The following is a 23,110-nucleotide window of genomic DNA, read 5'->3' as shown; positions in this document are numbered from 1 at the left end:
CTTGGGGCACCTGGGTGGCTCAGTAGGTTAAAGCCTCTGCCTTCAGCTCAGGTCGTGGTCCCAGAGTCCTGGGATCGAACCCTACATCGGGCTCTCTGCTCGGCAGGGAGGCTGCTTCCCTTCCTCTCTCTCTGCCTGCTTATGATATCTGTCAAATAAATAAATAAAGTCTTTAAAAAAAAAAAAAAAGCAGGCAAGTGCTAAGTAAGAAAGAAATGCTTTTAGGAAATACTTCTTTGTTTTTGCTCCTGGTTGATAAATTTGTATGTAGTGGCTTTTCATAAAATCTGAAAGTATAGATCAAATACTGCTGGTATAGTTATATAGTTTAAGAACAAACTCTAAAGATATATTCTTGAATAGAGAAAATTTTTTAATTTGCTTCTTCGGCCTAAAATTACAGAGGATTAGAATGGTGTGGGGAGTTAATCCCTAGTTGTATGCACATGTATGTACAGTAATTCTCATTATTCATAGTAGCCATGTTCTTTAAAGTCACCACAACACTGAGTTAGTGAATACTGACCCAATTGCTGCTAAGGAAACACAGGGCTAGGGTTCTCCAACTCTTTGGTCTCAACATTTTCATCCATCAGTCAATACATAGCTTGTTTTATTCTCTTTGAAGAGGTCTCAATATATATTATTGATCCATTAACACTGAATTCATGGCCAACAGCACCATAACTCGTGCTTGAACAAAGCTTATCTAACACAAGTAATTTCTGTGTCAGGCCTTTTTGCACTTAGGAACACTTCAGCACTACACTCAGGGGCCATTTCAAACAGTGAAAGCACCAAGAAAAATTACAAAAATGGAAAAAAAAATTACAAAAATGGAAAAATGAAATAAGAAGGCAGTGTTGCTTCGTTCATTCTCAGCTTGTAAAATGCACACCAGGCAACTCAGATTTTTCACAGCTCTGTGCTTGTCCATGAATGACTAGGAGAGTGATTCGAGTATTGATTCAGGGGGTGATGATGTTAACAAGTAGGTGAATTTGCAAATATAAAATCCGTGAATAATGAGGATGGGCTGTGTTTTCTTATAGTCCACTTCCCATGCTTTCCTCCAAGTGAGACATGGAGGCAGAGATATGATTTTTCCCAATCTTGTTTAGTCTTCAGTCTTCTAATCTTGAAGAGCCCCAAACCCAGGCAAGATTAATTAGAAGGTAGTTGTGTAGAGGGAGAAGATTTCACCAACCTGCAGCATGGGAGGAAGGATAAAAGGTAGAAAGGCACTAAGAGAGGGAAATGAGATTCTAGTGGCATTGAGAACTTAAGATTCTCTCTGTAAATTTCAGTGTATAATTTTTATCTCTAGTCTTATTACTTGTCCCTGAATTCTCAGTGCCTCAGATTAAAGCTTTTATTTTTGTCTTATCTAATGATACAGATCTTTTTTTTTTTTTAGATTTTATTTATTTATTTGATAGACAAAGATCACAAGTAGGCAGAGAGGCAGGAAGAGAGAGGAGGAGGAAGCAGGCTCCCTGCTGAGCAGAGAGCCCGATGTGGGGCTCAATCCCAAGAGCCTGAGATCATGACCTGAGCCAAAGGCAGAGGCTTAACCCTCTGAGCCACCCAGGCGCCCCCATAATGATACAAATCTTAATTGTTGTTCTCCACATGCGTTTTCTTAGGACAATTAGCTGTTCAGATAAATACTGTTTTGTGATTTCTCTTGGTATTTGAATATAAATAAACTCTTGTTATATTCTTTACAGAGAGGATATGGATTTTATATTTGAGTAGTCATAAACAATAGATTTCTGTGAGAAACTTCTCCCTCTTCCCATGGTGGAGTGGGGGGGTGATTAAAGGCTTACAAACAAGTAAAGAGAAATTTAATTTTGTGACTAAAATATTTAAAACAATGAAAAGTTAACCTCAGTTGTATAAATAAACCAGGAACAAGGCATTTTAAAAATTTTTATGTGATTTTACTTGGATGTAAACACAAACTTCATCTCCATATTATGGTGACTTAACAGAGACTTGTCAAAAATGGGGAAATGAGGAAATGTAAGAGAATGAGACTGAATAGGCTATAGATGGATCCCTTATCCATCCATAAATGGTCTCTTTGCTCTGTTGACTCTATCAAGTAATCCCACTAAGCTCCCAGTTTTTTGCCTTTAATGTAAGTAATGCAGAACTACTCATTTTGAAATTCCTTTTGGTATTCTGGAAATTATCTCTATTTTTTCTTTATTATTTTTATTAACATATAATTTACTATTTGCCCCAGGGGTACAGGTCAGTGAATCATCAGGTTTGCACACTTCACAGCACTCACCATTTTACATACCCTCCCCTATGTCCATAACCCAACCACCCTCTCCATATCCCCCCTGGAAATTATTTCTTAAACTGTCTTCTTTCAGGTTGTCACATGGCTTAGCATAGTCTGTGGGCTTTGCTGTTTTCACAGGAAGTTATCGTTCTTTCATTATATATATATCTTTCATATAGTTCTCTCATTTATAAGATACTTTCTCCCCCTACCCCTTACGCTACCTTCCCCCCAATATCTTCTTTGACTTGGCCAATTACCTGTGGATGCTGGTAGATATTTTAAATCTTTAAGGTTTGAGTTTTCAAGGTATTTTATTGTATATGCTTGCTAGCTTTTATTTATTTATTTATTTATTTATATTTTTTGCTTGCTAGCTTTTTTTGTGGTATTAACCTTTTTTTCACTTGGGCTTTCTACATTTACCCCCCCCCCCTTCCTGTTTATATTCATTGTAGTTTTATAAACATGGTGGATTTCATTGATTTCTGATTTTGTCATTGAGTGTTTTGTTTTAGTTACTATTAACTAGTGGCTTAAATTACTATTGAAAATAAATATAAATTGATAATTACAGCTGGCCCTTGAACAACACAGGTTTAGACTGCATGGGTCAGTTTACATGTGGATATTTTTCAGTGAATACAGAACAGTACTATAAATGTATTTTCTTTATGATTTTCTTAGTAACATTTTATTCTCTCCAGCTTTATCAAAAGAATATGGAATATAATACAAATATAAAACATGCGCTCATCAACTGTTTATGTTATCAGAAAGACTTCTGTAGTAGTAATTAAGTTTTGGGGGAGTCAGAAGTTATATGTGGATTTTTGACTACAGAGGGGCCGTCGCTGAGATTTGTGGGAGAAGTCCCAGCACTTTTCTTTTTTAAGATTTTATTTATTTATTTGACAGAGAGAGAGATCACAAGCAGGCAGAGAGGCAGAAAGAGAGGGGTAAGGGCGCCTGGGTGGCTCAGTTGGTTAAGCAACTGCCTTCGGCTCAGGTCACAGTCCCGGAGTCCCGGGATCGAGCCCCGCATCAGGCTCCCAGCTCCATGGGGAGTCTGCTTCTCCCTCTGACCTTCTCGCCTCTCATGCTCTCTCTCACTGTCTCTCTCTCACTGTCTCTCTCTCAAATAAATAAATAAAAATCTTTAAAAAAAAATAAAAAAGAAAGAAATAGAAGGGGAAGAAGGCTCCCCGCTGAGCAGAAAGCCCTTTGTGGGGCTCCATCCCAGGACCCTGAGATCATGACCTGAGCCAAAGGCAGAGGCTTAACCCACTGAGCCACCCAGGCACCCCCCAGCACTTTTAATTATAGAATATTTCCCATTATTTTGGTTAAATTAACTTTGTGAGCTATAGCTTCCTTTCCCTAGTCTAGAACAGAGTTGTGGAGATTTTCAGATCTGGATTGAGTCCTCCCCCTGCCCATGTGTATGCTGTTTTTCTTAAAAATAAAGACATTACACCTTGCCCACTCCCATTTCCCTATTTAGAGCAACTTGTTTAATCAAACTGTGATGTTTGACAATGAGTGTTGAAGACAGACAGACCCGGTCCATCACTCACCTATAAGTTCATTCAAACGCTTAACCATCTTGAACTATAACAGATTCACGGGATCCTCTTCAAGACTTTCCATCAGGACCATCATTGTCTAGGGTTCAGCTCCCACCGGTCTTTGCTCTCATGGTGGATATGAGAGCTGTTCTCCCAAGAATAGGAATGATTAATGGCCTTTTTCTTTTGAACTATATTAAAATAGTAGTTCCAAATCCCATCCCAGATTCATTGAACTAAGATTTCTTGGAATGGGGTCTGGCATGTTTTCAGTGACCATCCCTAGAATATATATTTATATGCTAAATATGAAGTCTTGCATCTAAATAATTCCTGACTTGTTCTTTTGGTTTAAGAAAAAGAGCAAACATTTATAAATGCCAATAGTGAGTTTAATACAGAACTGAATGGAAGCTTTTTCTCTATGAATTTATAGTAGTTAGGGATTTAACAAAATATTTATTAGGACCCTGATTTTATCCCTCTTATAAGAAAAATGAATTTGCCATAACATGAATTTATAGTGTGAATATGCTTTGGTAAAGAAAACAAAAGCTTTGGAGTCAAAATAGCTGGGTTTAAATCATGTCACATCGCATTTGCTCGCTCTGACCTTGAGCAAGTTAATCTGTATTTAATTTTTGAAGTCTACAAAATTTGATATTATAAAGCACCTGTAAAATTATGGCATCTAATTTGTTTTTAATAAATGCTAATCTTGCCTCTTAATCATTATACCTTAGCACTTAGGGAGTGCATGTAAGTGCCATCTGGAACTTCCTTGCATACTATGCACTAGGGGTTGTTTAATTCAGGGAATCAGGAAGGAAGCGTTTTGCTTATGGAATCATTCTGCTTATGGAATTCAAGATCTTTGGGATGAAATAAAATCCGAGATGGAATCGAAGCATTATTTCCACCTGGGAAAAGAGTAAAGAGTGAAAGCAGGGTGGTGGTATAAATAATGCTGGAGAGAACTCTGCTAAGAGACTCGAAATGCACACTTGACGATCATTAGGTATTTAAAATGGCAGCCGCAAGGCCAGAAGTTCCCTCGGAGGGAAGGTTGCAATGCAATTTGCAACTTAGAGTCCCCATGGACTTCTTGAAGGTACCTGTACCAGCTTCTACTGGTGCTCCTTGGATATAAACATTGGAGCTTTTCCCTGTGGTGTTTTTCTTCTGAGATCCACTGTCTTTTGGCTTTTCCTGCCCCAGAGCAAAGTCAGCAGCCCTGCAGCTTCTCTGCCAATATCAGAGTCCCCTCCTGCAGAGTTGTGCAATGGTGACAACCCAGACTACCATGGATGGAGAGTTAGCTATGTGAAGTTGTGGTTTTATGTATGTGTTACTGGTAGAATTTGAAGATAGGAGACTAAACAGAGTGAAAAGGACGCCCTCAAATTTGAAATAGTCAAGGAAGAATTTTTCCTCTTTTGTAGGAAACAAAATTGGCTATCCATTAGCATAACAGCTTGCAGAGTTCTTTTAAGAATGCATTTTTAGTTCTGTTCTACAGAATTGTGACTGTTTTGTTTTCCTTTCTTCCCCTCTCTTTGTAGGTTGTTGGAAAGGACACCAATGTCATGTTGGTGGCTTTGGCAGCAAAATGTCTTACTGGCCTGGCTGTTGGGCTAAGGAAGAAATTTGGACAGTATGCAGGACACGTGAGTAACACTCCTTATTAGATATAAATTGAGAGCATTACTACTAGTGGCAGGCTAGCTTGCTTTATGATTTAAAACAGCTCTTTGTAATAGATCTTTATTTATTGGACAAAGTGAATTTTTGCTAAGTTTTATTAATATTGAGCATAACCCCTCACAACATTTCAGTAAAGTTGTTGGTTGTAAATAATTTGTTTAGCTTTATATAGAAAATTAGGTACACAGTCTAAATACTTAGTTGAGTTGATTTGCTTATTACTTACTTACTTATTAATATTTTGCTTTGTTCTTATAAGATTATATGCAGTATAACAGGATAAAATGAAACTTGCGATAACCACCTGGACAGTGGTTATAAAATATATACAATATATTATATTGTGTTTTCCTATTAAAAAATAATAATTTACTTACATACTTGAGACATTTTATATAGGTTACATTCTTGGTGGTGTATCAATTTAATTTATTCTAAGAAATGTGACTGGAGCCATTTGTGGAGTATACTCTCTTTGTGTACATTTAGAAGCACTTAAGTTTGGTAACAGTTTTAATAAATTGAGATGTTTTCTTTAACTGTGGCATTTGTCAATTGGCCTCTGAATCTGGTCTGAATTACTTAGAATAGTGCAGCATCCTGAAAATTGACCCTACTAAGCTTTAGGGTTGAACTTGCTAGCCACTTGATCATTTTATCACCTAGAATGGCTTTTAGAGGCTCCTCATAATTTGTAGTCATGTGTCAGTTTTATGTTGTGAAGTTAATGTCTAAGCTCAGTTATGGTATTTGGAGCTCGCTTACTCATAGCATTAAAAATAAATGCAAAGAACTTAACTGGAAAAAAAATACACTACCAAATAAAAATAAGTTATGACTAACTTGTTACCAGGGAAATAAAAATGTGGGTCCATAAAACCCTTAGACATGAAATTATGAATTGGAATAAAACTATAAGTATTTAATAGCAATAATATTTATTATGCAATACTTATATGTATATATGCAATCCATGTGCTAATTAGCTTTGGGTCGTTTTCGTGTTACTTATTAGTGTACTTTTTTTTTTTTTTTTAAAGATTTTATTTATTTATTTGACAGAGATCACAAGCAGGCAGAGAGGCAGGCAGAGAGAGAGGAGGAAGCAGGCTCCCTGCTGAGCAGAGAGCCCGATGCGGGCCTCAATCCTAGGATCCTGAGATCATGACCTGAGCCAAAGGCAGCGGCTTAACCCACTGAGCCACCCAGGCGCCCTATTAGTGTACTTTTTAAAAAAAGAATATACTTCAGTTTCAGTAAGCATAGGGCTCCTTGCTCAGTGGGGAGTCTGCTTCCCCCTCTGCCTGCAGTTCTCCCTACTTGTAATCTCTCTCCCTCTGACAAATAAATAAAAATCTTTAAAAAAACACAAAAAACTATCATATACAGTATTTGATGTCAAGCATGTTAATGGTTCAGGTTTATTTTCTTGAGCTATTTATAAGCTCTCTTTTGTAAAATATATATAAAAATGATCTTGATTTTCAAGTTTATAACTAACTCCTAGTATTAAAAAGTCTTTTATATTTCTCCATGGAAACTATATTCCATCTGGTCTCGATCACTTATGTGCAATCTTAAAAAAATTTTTTTGGGTGACTTTGAGCTTTGCTATATCTCGTGGACCTTAAAGAACAACTTTAGGGGCGCCTAGGTGACTCAGGGGGTTAAAGCCTGTGTCTTTGCCTCAGGTCATGATCCTGGGCTCCTGGGATCAAGCCCCGCATTGGGCTCTCTGCTCAGCAGGGAGCCTGCTTCCCCCTCTCTCTTCCTGCCTCTCTGCCTACTTGTGATCTCTGTCTGTCAAATAAATAAATAAAATCTTAAAAAAAAAATTTAATTTGCCTGCTAGCACGGTGCCTGGCACTCATTCGATATATTAGGTATTCAATAAATATTTTATGAATTACAGTTGGTTTATAAGATAAAAATTATAAAAATTCCAACTTTATTGATCTAAACTTAGTATTTGAATAAAAGGTTATGCTTCTGATCAAAGTTGTTACGGTTTTTAGTACTGTTTTTTTTTTTTTCTTAGTGTCGTAAGGGGATGGGAGACTTCCCCAGACTAGTGAAGTGTATCAGAATCTTAGGTGGGGAAGAAAAATTATATACTATACCTGTTCCACTATCCTAAATCCACCTAGTTGAGAATCTTTTTGTCTAAAAAGAGATATTACTGGGGCGCCTGGGTGGCTCAGTGGGTTAAGCCGCTGCCTTCGGCTCAGGTCATGATCTCGGGGTCCTGGGATCGAGTCCCGCATCGGGCTCTCTGCTCGGCAGGGAGCCTGCTTCCCTCTCTCTCTCTCTCTGACTGCCTCTCCATCTACTTGTGATTTCTCTCTGTCAAATAAATAAATAAAATCTTTAAAAAAAAAAAATAAAAAATAAAAAAAAATAAAAAGAGATATTACTGATAGAAATGGTTATATGGTTGCATGAAGATGTAGATGCAGAAAAAGAATTGAGAAGCACTGCTACCATGGTACAGAATGGGAACCCTTAATTGTTGTGGCATAAGATCCTTGTGCCCTTCAAGAAAGTAGATGACTTTTTATCCAACTTAGATGTTCACTTTTTTTCGGTAATGCCAAACATTGTTTAATAATGGCTTTATTGAGATATAAGTTACATACTATAAAATTCACCCCCTTAAGGTGTATAATTAAGTGGTTTTAATATATTCACAAGGTTGTGGAACTCTCATGACCATCTAATTCCAGAACATTTTCATCACCCCCCAGAAAACCCCTCAGCCCATTAGCAACCACTCCCTACTGGCAGCCACTGATCTACTTTTGTCTGTGCGGATTTGACATTTCAGGGAATCATTTAAATAGATCCTATATATGTGGTCCTTTATGACTGGCTTCTTTGAGTTCACATATTTTCAAGGTTCATTCATGTAGCATGCCAGTACCTTGTTTTTTTTCGTTGCCAGCAAAATAATATTCCAGCTGTTTGCTTTTACAGGTTGTGCCAACCATTTTGGAAAAATTCAAAGAGAAGAAGCCTCAAGTGGTACAGGCCCTGCAGGAGGCAATCGATGCAATCTTCCTCACCGTAAGTCATGAGTGACTCACACATGTGTGCGTACTGACATCTAATGTAAATTTTGTCAGTGTAATATTTTGATTATTCTTACAATGAAGAAAAGCTCACTGACCATGTTTTCTTTTCTAAAGACCACACTGCAGAACATCAGTGAGGATGTTTTAGCAGTCATGGATAATAAAAATCCAACCATCAAGCAGCAGACATCTCTTTTCATTGCAAGAAGCTTCCGCCACTGCACTGCTTCTACGCTGCCAAAGAGCTTGCTAAAGCCCTTTTGTGCTGCTCTACTTAAGGTATAGACTTCTCTTGGGAATTGGGGGAATTTTTTATACTTAGGGAAGTTTTTTTTTTCCCATATTAATTATGAACGGAAACTACTTGACTTACGGATATCAGTAGATTATGGTCTTTTGAGGATCAGACCCTCTGTAGCTTTGGAAACTGAATCCAAATTCTTGTACTCTGTGTTCCTATTCTCAAAGAAAAATACAAGTTAGCTTTATGATTCCACTAACTGCTAAACATTTTGTTTCTTATTTGGCCCATACACTGGTTTTCTGCTGGATCTGGCCAAGCACACAGGCATACAATTTGGAATCTTTGAAGATCATTTGCATATGAGGCATTTTAAATAGAGGGTAGGAGGAAAAGGAAATACTTATTTGCTGAATGGATTACCAGAGGTTTCCTTAACCCAAAAAGAATATATGAAAGAGTAACTGTTAGTTGGCAAAAGGAAAGCTACACTTAGCTTCAGTAAACTGTAAAAAGCAAGTTCTTTATTCAGTAATCACCAGTCTGAATTAAAATCAGTAAGACCTAAAATATCTTGGATTAAGATCATTTTGCTTCTTCCGGACCACAGCACATCAATGATTCTGCTCCTGAAGTAAGAGATGCTGCTTTTGAAGCATTGGGTACTGCATTGAAAGTGGTGGGTGAAAAAGCAGTAAATCCATTCCTAGCTGATGTGGACAAACTCAAGCTTGATAAGGTAGGTTAGGGGTTGGATTTTTGTCTGATTTCATTATAATCTATCTCTGTGTATTATGATTTTGTTTCAATTTTGTCTGTTTCATGAAGACAAAAATGGTGGTCAGCTTGGGAAAGTTATTTCATTTGCTAGTGTTGGTTCAGGCCTAGAGTGTAAAAACATAGCTTCTGAGGATTTAAATTTCATTTGAAGCTACCGTGGAGGTTTGAATAGAAATAGCTTTCAGATTATTAAAAAAAAAAAAAAAAGCTGAGTGATCAGTTCATAGAGGAGGTAAAAAGAATGTTTTAAGATAAATTTGGTTCTAGTATCTGGAAAATTACCTTTCTAAATATGAATGTTTTCTGTCAGAAATGTAGTTGTATGTTTATTATAATTTTAATTTGTGTAGAAATAAAATGTGAGAAAGTGAATAATTTATTTCTCCTGAAAAGGAAACTTTCTGAATTCTCATATATTTGTGGTTTAGGTGAGTTATTAAGCACTAATGTAGTGATAATATTTCAGAGCTGGGCTTAATGATATTCACCTTAATTTCATTCTCTAGATCAAAGAATGTTCAGAAAAAGTAGAGCTGGTACATGGTAAGAAAGCTGGACTAGCTGCTGATAAGAAGGACTTCAAGCCTGTTGCCGGAAGGACTGCCACTTCAGGGGCTGCAGGAGATAAGGACACAAAGGACATTTCAGCACCCAAACCAGGACCCTTAAAAAAGGCACCTGCTACTAAGGTTAATAGATGAGACGGAAAATATAGTTCAAAAGTTAGAATTTAGTAAGGCAGGATCTGAGTCTCAGGTTCATTATCCTTCCGATACGATTTCATTTGAGAAATGAACTCATTACCACATTAAAAATATAGCAAAACATCCATCAACCAAGAGTGTTCCAACAATACATTTGGTTAAGTAAACTCATAATAGAATTAAAAATGGTAATGAATGTACAGGAGCCCATTTTGAGGGATCATAAAGTATCATTAAATGAAGAAAATGTGGCAAGGCACTTAATATTAATAGTATCACCTTGGTCATTTTGCTAATAAGACTGCTAAATCACATCACCAAGTCTACATACCAGTCAAGGTCATGTACCTTTGTACAAGCATAGAAGAGGGAAATGCCTAAAGGTGAATATGGCATTATTTTAAAGAACATTTGTCCTGTGGACACTGAAGCATGAAATTATCTACTATAGATGCAGAAAGCTTATTCCTTTCCTCACCCTGAACCCTAACATGAAGTTAGGGGAGAGAAATGGTGTTTAATAAAGCATTACTTTGGAAAGTGTTTTACCTAAGTAATCTCATTTAATCATCAAACAACCCATGAAATTGGTGTTTTGTGATTCCCATTTTTCCAGAAAGGGAAAGTGAGACTCGGCAAGGTTAAGTATTCTGCACAGTATACTGTGGTATTTTTTTGTTCACTTGTTTGTTTATTCTGTCAACCCACATCATCCCGTAAACTTTAAAGGATAAAGATCTTATCACTGCTCAGTTGCATATGCACAGACGAGTTTCTGGCAGAAGCAGGAACTGGGCACACATTTGGTGAATGGCTAGGGTTGCAGAACTGGGATTTGGACCCAAGTGTCTCCAACTACAGTCTGTGTACTTTCATTCATATTTTGCTGTTTCTTCAGCATTCTCATGTGGGGTTAGCAGCGGTTCCCTTCTGTCTCACCAGCTATTGCCTCTCTAGACAATGACCTGGGCACAGGACCTTAAGGCCTTTTCTTATCTTGCTGAACCTTGCCATGCTGGCTAGCTTTCTCTTAAACACACAAAAAAATCCTTTAAAAAAAAAAAAAAAGTTGGGGAGCAACCTGCTTCATTCTTCCTTTGAAAAGACTTATTACCAATATGTCCTATTAAGCCAGTAAACATATATGTCTGTAAAAAAGAAAGAAAAATAGGAGATTTATTAATTGAGGTACTCTATACAGAGTGCTATTTATTACAGGAAAGGATCCAGAAGAGGTGTTCTGGTTAGTCAAAGAGTTTAGAATTTTCTGTTTTTATGATCAGAAAACAATGAACTCTCTATCAGATTGTTATTACGAACCAGCCAAATCATACTGCTGATAGGAACTGGCAGGTATTGGAGGTTTCATTTGATTAAAAAAACAGGTTTTTTGTTTTGGCTAACTACACCTTAAATGCTCAGATTATGTTCAAGATAACATTGGTTTCAGAGGAGGTCTGGATGTTGGGGACTAATTTGACCCTCTGCATTTTATCTTTTTCTTTTCTTTCTTTCTTTCTTTCTTTTTTTTTTTTTAGGTTTGGGGCATAGTTTAACAAATATCCAAAACAGACAGGAGGAATGATTTGAATAGTGATGTGTGTTACCGTATTAACATTACTGCCATTGGCTGTGTGCCTTGTGATAAACTGTGATTTTCTTGTAACCTTTCAAAACTGGATATTTAAATCAAGATGTTTAAATCAAGATATTTAAATAGAGTATTAGCAGATAGAAGCCAGTAGGTATAATAAAAAGTATGACCAACTGAAGTTTATTCCAAGATTGCAAGGATGGTTCAATATTAATATTCAAAAACTTAACTAAATTTAAGATTTAGTTAAGAGATAAAAAGAAATCTAATTTCAGACACTGTAAAAGAATATAATAGATTTCAGCATATCTTCATGATAAAAATTCTTAACTACATAGAAATGGTTGGATACTTTGACATGACTAAATACATACAGAGAGATCTATAGACAGCAGTAGACCTGGCAAGCCACAAGTCAATATCATGCTTCAGAGTGATGAAAAACTAGTACTTCTATTAAAGTGGGAAGTAAAACAAAAAATGCCTGCTGGTTCCATTATTGTTTAATAACATTCTACAATTAGATAATAAAGTAAAACCTAATATGAGGTAGGAAAAGGCAGAGTTACCACTTTGTAGATCATATGGTCATATACTTGGAAAATAAAAGTAGGCCAGCTGAAGAACTGTTACAACAATAAAAAGATTCATTTCTGTGGCCATCTTCAACATAACTAGACCACTTGCCATTGCCATAACAACCACTCTATTCCTTCAAAATTAGGTAGTTCTACATTGAGTTAATGATATATTTTCCTGTTATTGGGGTATCTTGTAGTGAAGTATTGGGTAGCTGCTGGAAGTTAGGAGCTGTCCTTTACTAGTGTAGGAAAGATTTAGAGGTATTTAAAGGCATCAAATGTTAATTCTCAAATTAATCTGTAAATGTAGTATAATTCCAGTCCATTTTCATTTCATTTATCTGTAGCTCATTCTGAATTAGAGGGTCTTCTTACTAATGGGGTCTGCAGATTTCCCCATGGATGGCCTTTAAGAGGTCTACCTGCCCTTGAAATTGCTAAGTTCCCTGGGTACCAAAAATACCCTGTATTTGTTTGGTTGAGTAGTCCCTCATTTTAAAACAAATTTTCAGGGAATCTCTGGCCCAAAAAAGTTGAAAAAACGCTGTTCTAAAATCCTAAGTGGTTTAGTTTTTTTTGTGTGTGTGTGTTTTTTTTTAATTGCTCTTAGGCTGGTGGGCCACCTAAGAAGGGGAAACCAGCTGCACCAGGAGGTGCAGGGAGCACTGGAACCAAGAACAAGAAAGGATTGGAGACCAAAGAAATAGTGGAACCTGAGCTCTCGGTCAGTATTTTGCAAAGTGCCTCAAACTTCTAAAGGCACGGAAAGTCAGTTCCTATAAGATTTGAATTCTTTGTTTGTGGAGTTCTACAACATGGTTTATTGAAACTGTGCCTTCATGAACTTGCCCTTTATGGTAGTAGGATAGAAGCCTCAGATACTATAGCAAACCTGTGGAGTGTTCATGTAGTTTGGCCTGGGGTATTTTTACAATCCTTGTTATCTGTTTCCTTAAGCAATTCTTTTTTTTATTTTTTAAAGATTTATTTATTTATTAGAAAGAGAAAGCAAGAGGGAGCATGTTGCCGGGGGCACGGGGAGGGGCAGAAGGAGGGAGAATCTTAAACAGACTCTGCGCTGAGTGTGAGCCTGACACAAGACTCCATCTCTTGACCCTGAGAGCATGGACTGAGTTGATAAAACTAGAAATTGGACATTTTGACCGACTGTGCCACCCAGGTGCTCCTCTCCTTAAGCAATTCTTAATTTTAGTGTTTTTGTATCTTACAGGTAGAAGTATGTGAAGAAAAAGCTTCAGCTGTCCTTCCCGCTAACTGTATACAGCTTCTGGACAGCAGTAACTGGAAGGAAAGGCTGGCCTGTATGGAAGAGTTCCAAAAGGTAGATGCATGGGATTGAGTTGGATGTGAAATGTCATTACATAGAAGCAATGAAATTGACAAAAGTGCTTGTCCTGCTTGCACTGTTTCACATCCAGTGAACATGTTTCAGGGTCTTAACTAAAGATAAGTTGGGGGGGTATTTTTTTTTTAGCTCTGTAGTGTTTATCTCTCAATATCTGCTTTCTGTGGCTTCTATAAGCTCATAACTTAATACTTAAGAAAAGTAGGCTTAGTCTGAATTACAAGATTTAGATGCATTTTAATATCACGGTATTTGTTCATTAAACTCAGTAGGCAAACAGATAGTTCCACTCAAACCCCTCATCCATTTCTCGGTTTCCCTCTTCGTTGTCACGATTCTTGGAAGAACAGACATTATTACTTGGTATGAGAAGCTCCTTTCAGAAATCTGTGCATGGTAGTTCCTTTTGATTTACTCTGATTCTAATGAGAAGAGTTTGTAGAAACCACAAAAGCACTGGGACTTAAAGCAGGAGACCTGGCTTTCAGTCCTGCATGTGCCACACTTATCAGGTTTAGACCCAAGTTTGTGTATCTTTGAAATTTAATACTTAACTACTTCTAACCTATCCTACTTTGCTATATGTTTTTAGGAAAATCAGATAACTCAAAATATGTATAAGCAGTTTTTGCCACACACTAGGCAAATGCAGTGTTACGGTGATATTCCTTGGAATATATTCTTGTTGAAATTCTGAAATGCAGGGTGGGTGGGTGGAAGAGTTTCAATGGTATTAATATAAAACAACTATGTATCAAATATCCAACTTAAGAAACAAAGCTGTCTAAGCTCCCTCTGTAACATTCCTTGTTTCCATTCCTCCCTCTCTTTCAAGTCACCTACTTGACTTTTTTTTGTACTGCTTCCCTGGCTAATCATTAACCCCTTAACTCTCAGTCTATTATTTTACTTTAAGGCTGTTGAACTAATGGATCGAACTGAAATGCCATGCCAGGCATTAGTGAGGATGCTGGCCAAGAAACCTGGATGGAAAGAAACCAATTTTCAGGTAATTTTATTTTAATTAACATACAATGTATTATTTGCTTCAAGGGTACAAGTCTGTGAATCATCAGTCTTACACAATTCACAGCAATCACCATAGCACATATCCTCCCCAATGTCTATAACCCAGCCACCCTCTCCCTCCCCTCCCACCCCCAGCAACCCTCAGTTTGTTTCATGAGATAAGAGATCTTATGGTTTGTCTCCCTCCCGATTCCATCTTGTTTCATTTTCAGGTAATTTTTAATTGGGAATTTTAGTATCTTTCATTGAGGTAATTTCCATCGTATCATCCTATGGAGTGAGAGAGGTATAGTTTTGGTAATGACTTTTAGCCTTTTTTAAAAAAATCAACCAATATGTCATCTAATTTGAAATGTAAACAGTGGAGTGTGTGCATTTTGATTAAACACAGAAGTAGATCTGTGTAACTGGGAGTTTATGTATATGGAAGTTTTTTTTTTTTTTTTTAAGATTTTATTTATTTATTTGACAGACACAAGTAGGCAGAGAGGCAGGCAGAGAGAGAGGAAGGGAAGCAGGCTCCCTGCTGAGCAGAACACCCTATGCAGGACTTGATCCCAGGACCCTGGGATCATGACCTGAGCCGAAGGCAGAGGCTTTAACCCACTGAGCCACCCAGGCGCCCTGGAAGTAGTATTTATATGTTGTTTGTGTAATTTACATATATGCATTTTTCTCCTGGTTAGTTAGGCCTAGAAGCCCCCTAATCTTCACATATGCAAGAGAGGGATAAGCCGGGAGACAAGTTTCTTATTTGTCTGGATAAGAGATAAATGATCTTTAAATTGCCAGTGAAAAATTACCACATAGTTTAGCATAGTAACTGTAATAGAGATAATAGAGATGAAATTTAACAGTGCTGTTATTAGTCTAAAGAGTAGGTCTAAAGGGAGGTATAAGAAAGTGATACAGTGGGACGCCTGGGTGGCTCAGTTGGTTGAGCAGCTGCCTTCGGCTCAGGTCATGATCCCAGCGTCCTGGGATCGAGTCCCATATCGGGCTCCTTGCTCCGCAGGGAGCCTGCTTCTCCCTCTGACTCTGCCTTCCACTCTGTCTGCCTGTGCTCGCTCTCACTCTCTCTCTCTCACACAAATAAATAAATAAAATCTTAAAAAAAAAAAAAAAAAAGAAAGAAAGTGATACAGGAAGGAAAAGGAGAAAAGTTTCCCTTTCCTCTAGATATTCATACACCTTATGGAAACAAAAGTTTGAAATATGTCAGGTTTATTTTTGGCATCCCGCTGGTCTCTTTCTTGCTTCTCTTCTGCCACCTCTTGTTGTCTTTTTAGGATCCTTGGCTTCCTCGCACACACTGTTCCAGCCCCTCGAACATTCCATCCAGCCCCACAAAGCCTCCTCTACCAAGAGGTTCTTGTGCTGCCCTCCTCCCCTACACGCTTTTAAAAGCCCTCTTCGTGCAGTTACTTAGGTGAAAAAGCATACCTGATTAGAGCTATTACCCTCCTATGTGTTAGATCGATAACAAAGGATAATTTTATATATATGTATTTTTCTTTATGACAACTTTAAACTCACCGTTTTGAAGTGTAAAGTGTAGCAGTTCTTAGTGTATTAGTTCTTAGTGTATTAACAGAGTTCTGGAGCTCCTACCACTCTATAATTTTAGAATGTTTTCATCTGGAAAGAACCCCATACCCATCATCAGTCACTCTCTTTCTCCCCAAATTTCTTCCTGCCCCAGACCCTGGACAACTGTTACTCTGTTCTGTCTCTGGATTACTTCTCCTAGACATTCCATGTGATGAAGTGTCTTTTACTTAGCATAATATATCAGTGTTCACCTCTTTGGTAGCATGCATCAGTTCTACATTCTTTTGTATCACTAAATAATACGCCCATGTATGGATATAGAACATTTTATTAACCCATTTATAAGTTGAAGGGAATTGGTATTGTTTCCACTTTGTGGCTATCTCTTTGAACATTCATGTACAAGTTTTTGTGTGAGCACATTTTTTTCTTTAAAGATTTATTTATTTATTTTAGAGAAGGAGAGCCTGTGAGAGAGGGAGGGAGGGGAAGAGGAAAATAGAGAGAATCCCAAGCAGACTCCCCACTGAGCATGGAGCCCAACACAGGGCTTGATCTCATGACCCTGAGATCATGACCTGAGCCAAAATCAAGAGTCGTACGCTCAACTGGCTGAGCCACCCAGGGGCCCCTGTGTGATCATATTTTTAATTCTCCTGGGTACGTACCTAGAAGTAAAATTGCTGGGTCATATGGTAACTATGTTTAACTTTTTGAAAAACTGCCAAACTGTTGTCCAACGTGACTTTACCATCTTACGTTCATACTAGTAGTACAAGAGAATTCTAATTTCTGTACATCTTCACCAGCTCCTGTTATTTAAATGTTCAGATGGCACAGAGAGAAATATTGAAGGCCAGAGGGCTCCCAAGAGCCATACATCTGCCGCCATCACATTAACACCTTTAAATGGTGTTCATATCTTCTTCATTCTTCCACTTAGAAATCCACAAGTTCTTTAACTCTCTCAAGTTCTGTTGTGCGTATGTGTCCATGAGGGTTATAGTTTTTTATGGGCAATGTTAGTGGGAATTCTGAGTGATACAGTTAGTTTGGTCATTTATTATATATTTCAGGATGTGTATTCAGTACTATATAACAGGATAAAAATTATTTTGCTTCTTTGTTTTAACTTGTCATTTTTAAGGGCATCTTTATGGCTTAGTAGAGCATGAGGCTCTTGATCTTGGGGTTTTGAGTTTGAGCCCATGTTGGATGTAGAGATTACTTTTAAAATAAATAAATAAATAAATAAATAAATGGATAGAGTGGTCAATTTTCGTTTGGTCATGTTCTCAGTTGTCCCTGTGTTACACCTTCAGGCTGCTATAAAAATAAGTAAATCAATGTTTTGGGCTTACTCATAACTTTACGATGCTTATCCTTATTCAGGTGATGCAGATGAAGCTTCACATAGTTGCTTTGATTGCCCAGAAGGGGAATTTTTCCAAAACTTCAGCTCAGATTGTTTTGGATGGCCTTGTGGATAAGATTGGAGATGTGAAATGTGGGAACAATGCAAAAGAAGCTATGACAGCAATAGCCGAAGCTTGCATGTTGCCTTGGACAGCCGAACAGGTTAGTGACAGAGGTCTCTCCCCAACTTTTCCCACATTTTAATTTAAGTTACTAATTAAACTGTAGGTCTTTTCTTCCCAAGTCAAACCATTTTTATAACCAGCATTTTTATCTTTACGTCTAATAATATACTGTTGCCTGATAATTAGAATTTATCTTGGCCAAGAGTGTTCTATTAAAAGATGAGAGTGATTTTCTCTTAAGACATTATAATTCAGAGTGATAACTAATGAAAAGTTGTAAAGTCCAGAGTGCTTTTAATACTACTGTCACTTACCTCATTTTCTTGTGTAAGTTGAATATTTCATTCCTAATGCATTCTTGCAGTTCTGTCAGGGTTGGAAAAACCATGCTTCATCCACTTCTACCTGTATGGCATACCATATTTCTTTGAGAAAGACAAGAAAAAAAAAACCACATACTTATTTTTGGTGTTTTTTTTTTCTCTCTCTTTTTGCTTCAGGTTATGTCAATGGCTTTCTCACAGAAGAATCCCAAGAATCAATCAGAAACTCTGAATTGGCTATCAAATGCAATCAAAGAATTTGGTTTTTCTGGGTAAGTCAGAAAGAAATCAGGTACAAAATAATTAAATATTGTGCCTATCTCTGACTGCTGATTCTGTTTATTGTAGCCATCTCTGCTATTTCTGAGACACCAGAGCTGGGTCATCTAATTTACATAAAACTACCTTTTTTTCTCAAAAGTCTATATTGGCTCATAATCCTTCATTTTCATGACCACTAACATTAGAGCGCTCTAAGTAATTTTTTTGCCTTAAGTGTTAATAATTGTCCCTCAGAAAAGCTACTTCCAAGGATTTCTAGTTAAATACATTTGGAAATGACTGCATATAATCACATTTGTTTAGAGAGCTTTCGTGCATATTGGTGAATTAACATCTCTCGTGGTCATTCAACAGAGAAGCTTGCCTAACTTTTTTTATTAACCCACTGTTTCCCAAACTTGTTTGCATATTGAACACATTTATTTACTTAACAAAATTTTACAGAGCTTACTTTATGCCAGGCACTTTTTTTTTTTTTAAGATTTATTTATTTCCAGGCATTCTGGTTCCAAGAGAAAATACTGTAACTGCTATACAGTTGCCTTTCTCTGTGACATGCTGTTTTTTATACTATACTTCTCAGTGTCTTACAAAATAGGTTTCTAGGGGTGCCTGGGTGACTCGGTCAGTTAAGCACCTGACTTCGGTTCAGGTCATGATCCTGGGGACCTGGGACTGAGTCCTGCATCGGGCCCCTCACTCATCTGAGAGTGTACTTGTCCCTTTGCCCCTCACCCTGCTTGTACTTTCTCTCCTTCCCTCTTTTTCTCCAATAAATAAAATCTTTAAACACACCCCCCCCCCCCAAAAAAAAGCAAAATAGTTTTCTACATTCTACCGAACAAGGAAATACTACTCAGAAGTTATCATTCAAGTGACATTCAACCAAATACACAATTACTTGGGGGCACCTGGGTGGCTCAGTCAGTTCAGCATCCGACTTTTGGTCTCAGGTCATGATCTCAAGGTTGTGAGATCAAACCCTGTGTTGGGCTCTGTGCTCAGTGGAAAGTCTGCTTGAGATTCTCTCTCACTCTCTCCCTCTGCCCCTCTCCTACTCATGCACATGCTTTCTCTCTCTGTCTCTGAAATAAAAGAAATAAAATCTCAAGAATAAACAAAAATAGCAAGGAGTGATTATTCTTCAATAGGTAGTAGAGGGGAATAAGTTGGGGGTTGTGGGAGGAGATAAGATGGGAGAAAGAACTGGGCCAGGTCACATTGGGCCTCGGCGTTTTGAGTAAGTTGGAAACCATTAGATGGTTTTAAGGAGAGAGTAATAGTATCATTTGGACTGTAGTCAGAATAAATAGTGAGGATCAAAAAGACTGATTAGTAAGCTATTGGAATAATCCTGTCAAGAAAATTCAGTGGCTTGGACGTAGTTTGTGGAGATGAAGTATTAGGACTCAGAACGTATTTGAAAGATCTGAACAGGATACTGAGTAGAAGAGAAGGAGGAGGCAAGGATGGCCTGAGCAAGTGGAAGAATAATGTGGCTCTTGACTGAGGCAGGGAAGACTGTGGAAAGAACAACATTTGGGTTTGGGATGTGGACAGTCAAAGGTTTTGGTCTTGACAGATATGGGACATCTGTACATTCAAATGGAAGTGTTACAAAGGCTGTATGGATATATGAATTTAGAATTCAGAAGAGAGGTCACCACTGGGATTTAGGAGTAATGAGCACATAGACAGTATTTAATGTTCCCTGTAGGTGAGTGGAGCGAGAGAACAGGTGAGACTGGGGGAGATAGCCAGCGGGAGCCAGTCCTAGAGTCTGGCTTTATAAGACTCTTGAGTATTTTGAGGGTTTCATTTATTTGTTTTTAATTCTAAATGTTATTTCTTCTAGGTTGAATGTGAAAGCTTTCATTAGCAATGTGAAGACCGCTCTTGCTGCAACAAACCCAGTGAGTACATACCACATATGTAGGAACATTGCAGCCATCTTTGTGGTTCTGTTCTCATGTGCAAAGTTCTTTTTGTTCTGTTTGCCAGGCTGTGAGGACTTCGGCCATCACCCTGCTTGGTGTGATGTATCTGTATGTTGGTCCCTCTTTACGAATGTTCTTTGAGGATGAGAAGCCTGCCCTTCTATCCCAGATAGATGCAGAATTTGAGAAGGTAAAGATTCCAAACATGATACAATTCATTGGTAGACTTGAGAATGCTCATATGAGTTAAGTTTAAGGTTTTAACCCTTAAGAATGAAGAATACATATGTATTTGCTTTTATATATATAAGTATCCCTGAGAAGAATTCTTAAGAAATTAATGGTTTTGTCTATGAGGAGGACAGCTGAATAGCTGTGGTATAGGAGGGAAGATTTTCCTCTTTTTGTCTCTTGTACCTTTGAAATATCAAACATTTTAAATGTATTGCCTGTTCAGAAAGTATGTCAACATTTAAACATTTGAAATTGGTTTTTTGGTTGTTTATTGATTGATTGATTGATTTTTTTTAAGATTTTATTTATTTCACAGACAGAGATCACAAGTAGGCAGAGAGGCAGGCAGAGAGAGAGCCTGATGCGGGGCTCGATCCCAGGACCCTGGGATCATGACCTGAGCGGAAGGCAGAAGCTTTAACCCATTGAGCCTCCCATTAAGTGCCCCTAAATTGTTTTATTTTATTTTATTTATTTTTTTTTTAAAGATTTTATTTATTTATTTGAAAGACGGAGATCACAAGTAGGCAGAGAGGCAGGCAGAGAGAGAGAGAGAGGGAAGCAGGCTTCCTGCGGAGCAGGGAGCCCGATGCGGGGCTCGATCCCAGGACCCTGAGATCATGACCCGAGCCAAAGGCAGCAGCCCAAACCACTGAGCCACCCAGGCGCCCCCCTAAATTGTTTTAAATAAAAAAAGAAACTTGGCCTTCCTTGAATAAACTTTCTAATCAGAATTGCTTGGTTTGGGCAGACTTGCTCTGTATTTCTTGGGCATCCAAGTAAAAAGACAGCTTCATGATTGAAAGGTCTGATTCTAGTAGATTTGTATAAAAATGCCTTTTATCATATACTTTCAAATTTGGGATCTAAGTAGAAATTAAATTATGTACTATTTAGGAGCCCTTGGGTGAGTCAGTCAGTTAAGCGTCTGACTCATGATTTTGGTTCAAGTCATGATCTTAGGGTTATGAGATCAAGCTCTGTGTTAGGTTCTGTGCTGGGTGTGGAGCCTGATTAAGATTCTCTCTATCCCTCTGCCATGTATCCCCTTTCTTAAAAATATATATATATATTATTTGGGGGGGTGAATATTAAGCATTATAAAAGTATAGGAATATTAAGTAGTATAAAAGTATAGTGAATTGTGAATATTAAGTAGAATAAAAGTGAATTTTAAGTAGTATTGTGAATATTAAGTAGTATAAAAGTATAGTGAATTATGAATTTTAAGTAGTAGTATGAAAGTATAGGAAAGTTTGACATAGGCCTGTTCTCTAACTTGTTTGCTCTCGTACCATTCAAGTTCATTAGCCTCACTGATTTGTTTGTGTGTAGATGCAAGGACAGAGCCCACCTGCTCCAACCAGGGGGATTTCCAAACACAGCATAAGTGGTACAGATGAAGGAGAAGATGGAGATGAACCAGATGAGGTGGGCACTGATGTTGTGGATCTTTTGCCAAGGACGGAAATCAGGTAGGTTTGTTGCAAGTGGTTTATTGGATTTTTGTTTGTTTTGTTAGTGAATTCTTAATGGTACCTTCTCTTCCTCAGTCAAGAGTACTTCTGTGACATCATTATTTCTTTAGGAGTCTGGAATTAAGATTCTCTCTTTTGCTTTCTCAGTGATAAAATCACTTCAGAGTTGGTTTCTAAGATTGGTGACAAGAACTGGAAGATCAGGAAAGAAGGCTTAGATGAAGTGGCAGCTATTATCAATGAAGCAAAATTTATCCAGCCGAATATAGGTGAACTACCAACTGCCTTGAAAGGCCGACTCAATGATTCAAATAAAATCTTGGTATGTAGAACATATGCCTGTTCTTTTGCTCTCCCTCCCCTCTTCCCTGCAAGAAGTTCCTTTTTAATCATCTTCACCTACAAAAAAAAATGAGTGGTCACTTCATTTGCTTTAAACTGGAAATCCTTTAATTTCTTAAGTGTGCCTCAAGATCAGTTGGTAGATGGAGGTTTATTAATCAGATTTTCATGAATCTCAGATTTGCTTTTTATAAAACTCTAATATTAAATATCCTAATATAAAACAGTTATATACATTACCATGCTTAATTTCTAATTTTTAAATACGGGTTTTTATGTCAGGATTTTCTTAAACTAGGCTTTACCTTACTTTATTATAAAGCACTATCCTTTCTGGTCTAAAATTCTAATACTCCAGTGTTGTGAACTAATGATAAAAGGAGCAGCCACTATCTGTAAATTATTCATAAGCTAATTACAATAGCATCATAACAAACTGACTACCCTGTCTTTCAAGTAGGCCTTAAACTTCCTAGTACATGGAC

General features: G+C 37.5%; 1 protein-coding gene and 1 long non-coding RNA gene across 10 annotated transcripts in view; one reads left to right on the top strand and one right to left on the bottom strand.

The window, feature by feature from the left end:
- CKAP5 (cytoskeleton associated protein 5) overlaps window positions 1-23,110 on the top strand; it is a 108,258-nt gene that overhangs the window by 48,811 nt on the left and 36,337 nt on the right. For all 8 annotated transcript variants that reach the window (XM_082747448.1, XM_082747444.1, XM_082747449.1 and 5 more), the window contains exons 9-22: window positions 5,430-5,534; window positions 8,545-8,634; window positions 8,757-8,921; window positions 9,494-9,622; window positions 10,170-10,352; window positions 13,153-13,266; window positions 13,774-13,884; window positions 14,825-14,917; window positions 17,881-18,066; window positions 18,530-18,624; window positions 20,490-20,547; window positions 20,636-20,761; window positions 22,141-22,280; window positions 22,431-22,605. In XM_082747448.1, coding sequence (XP_082603574.1) covers window positions 5,430-5,534; window positions 8,545-8,634; window positions 8,757-8,921; window positions 9,494-9,622; window positions 10,170-10,352; window positions 13,153-13,266; window positions 13,774-13,884; window positions 14,825-14,917; window positions 17,881-18,066; window positions 18,530-18,624; window positions 20,490-20,547; window positions 20,636-20,761; window positions 22,141-22,280; window positions 22,431-22,605 — 1,770 coding nt within the window. The remainder of the gene's footprint in view (window positions 1-5,429; window positions 5,535-8,544; window positions 8,635-8,756; window positions 8,922-9,493; window positions 9,623-10,169; window positions 10,353-13,152; window positions 13,267-13,773; window positions 13,885-14,824; window positions 14,918-17,880; window positions 18,067-18,529; window positions 18,625-20,489; window positions 20,548-20,635; window positions 20,762-22,140; window positions 22,281-22,430; window positions 22,606-23,110) is intronic.
- Window positions 386-22,432, bottom strand: LOC309873040. 2 transcript variants are annotated; one of them, XR_014316164.1, is made up of 3 exons: window positions 22,345-22,432; window positions 18,344-18,434; window positions 386-1,207 (listed from the first exon to the last, which is right to left on the bottom strand). It is a non-coding gene; the product is annotated as an uncharacterized lncRNA (long non-coding RNA). The 2 variants fall into 2 exon arrangements; XR_014316165.1 differs by having other exon boundaries at window positions 18,344-18,454; window positions 22,345-22,427.

Source organism: Mustela nivalis (assembly GCF_964662115.1).
Source record: "Mustela nivalis genome assembly, chromosome: 9".
Classification (NCBI taxonomy): domain Eukaryota; kingdom Metazoa; phylum Chordata; class Mammalia; order Carnivora; family Mustelidae; genus Mustela; species Mustela nivalis.
The sequence above is the reverse complement of the archived record's forward strand: the minus strand, read 5'-3'. Positions and strand labels throughout refer to the sequence as shown.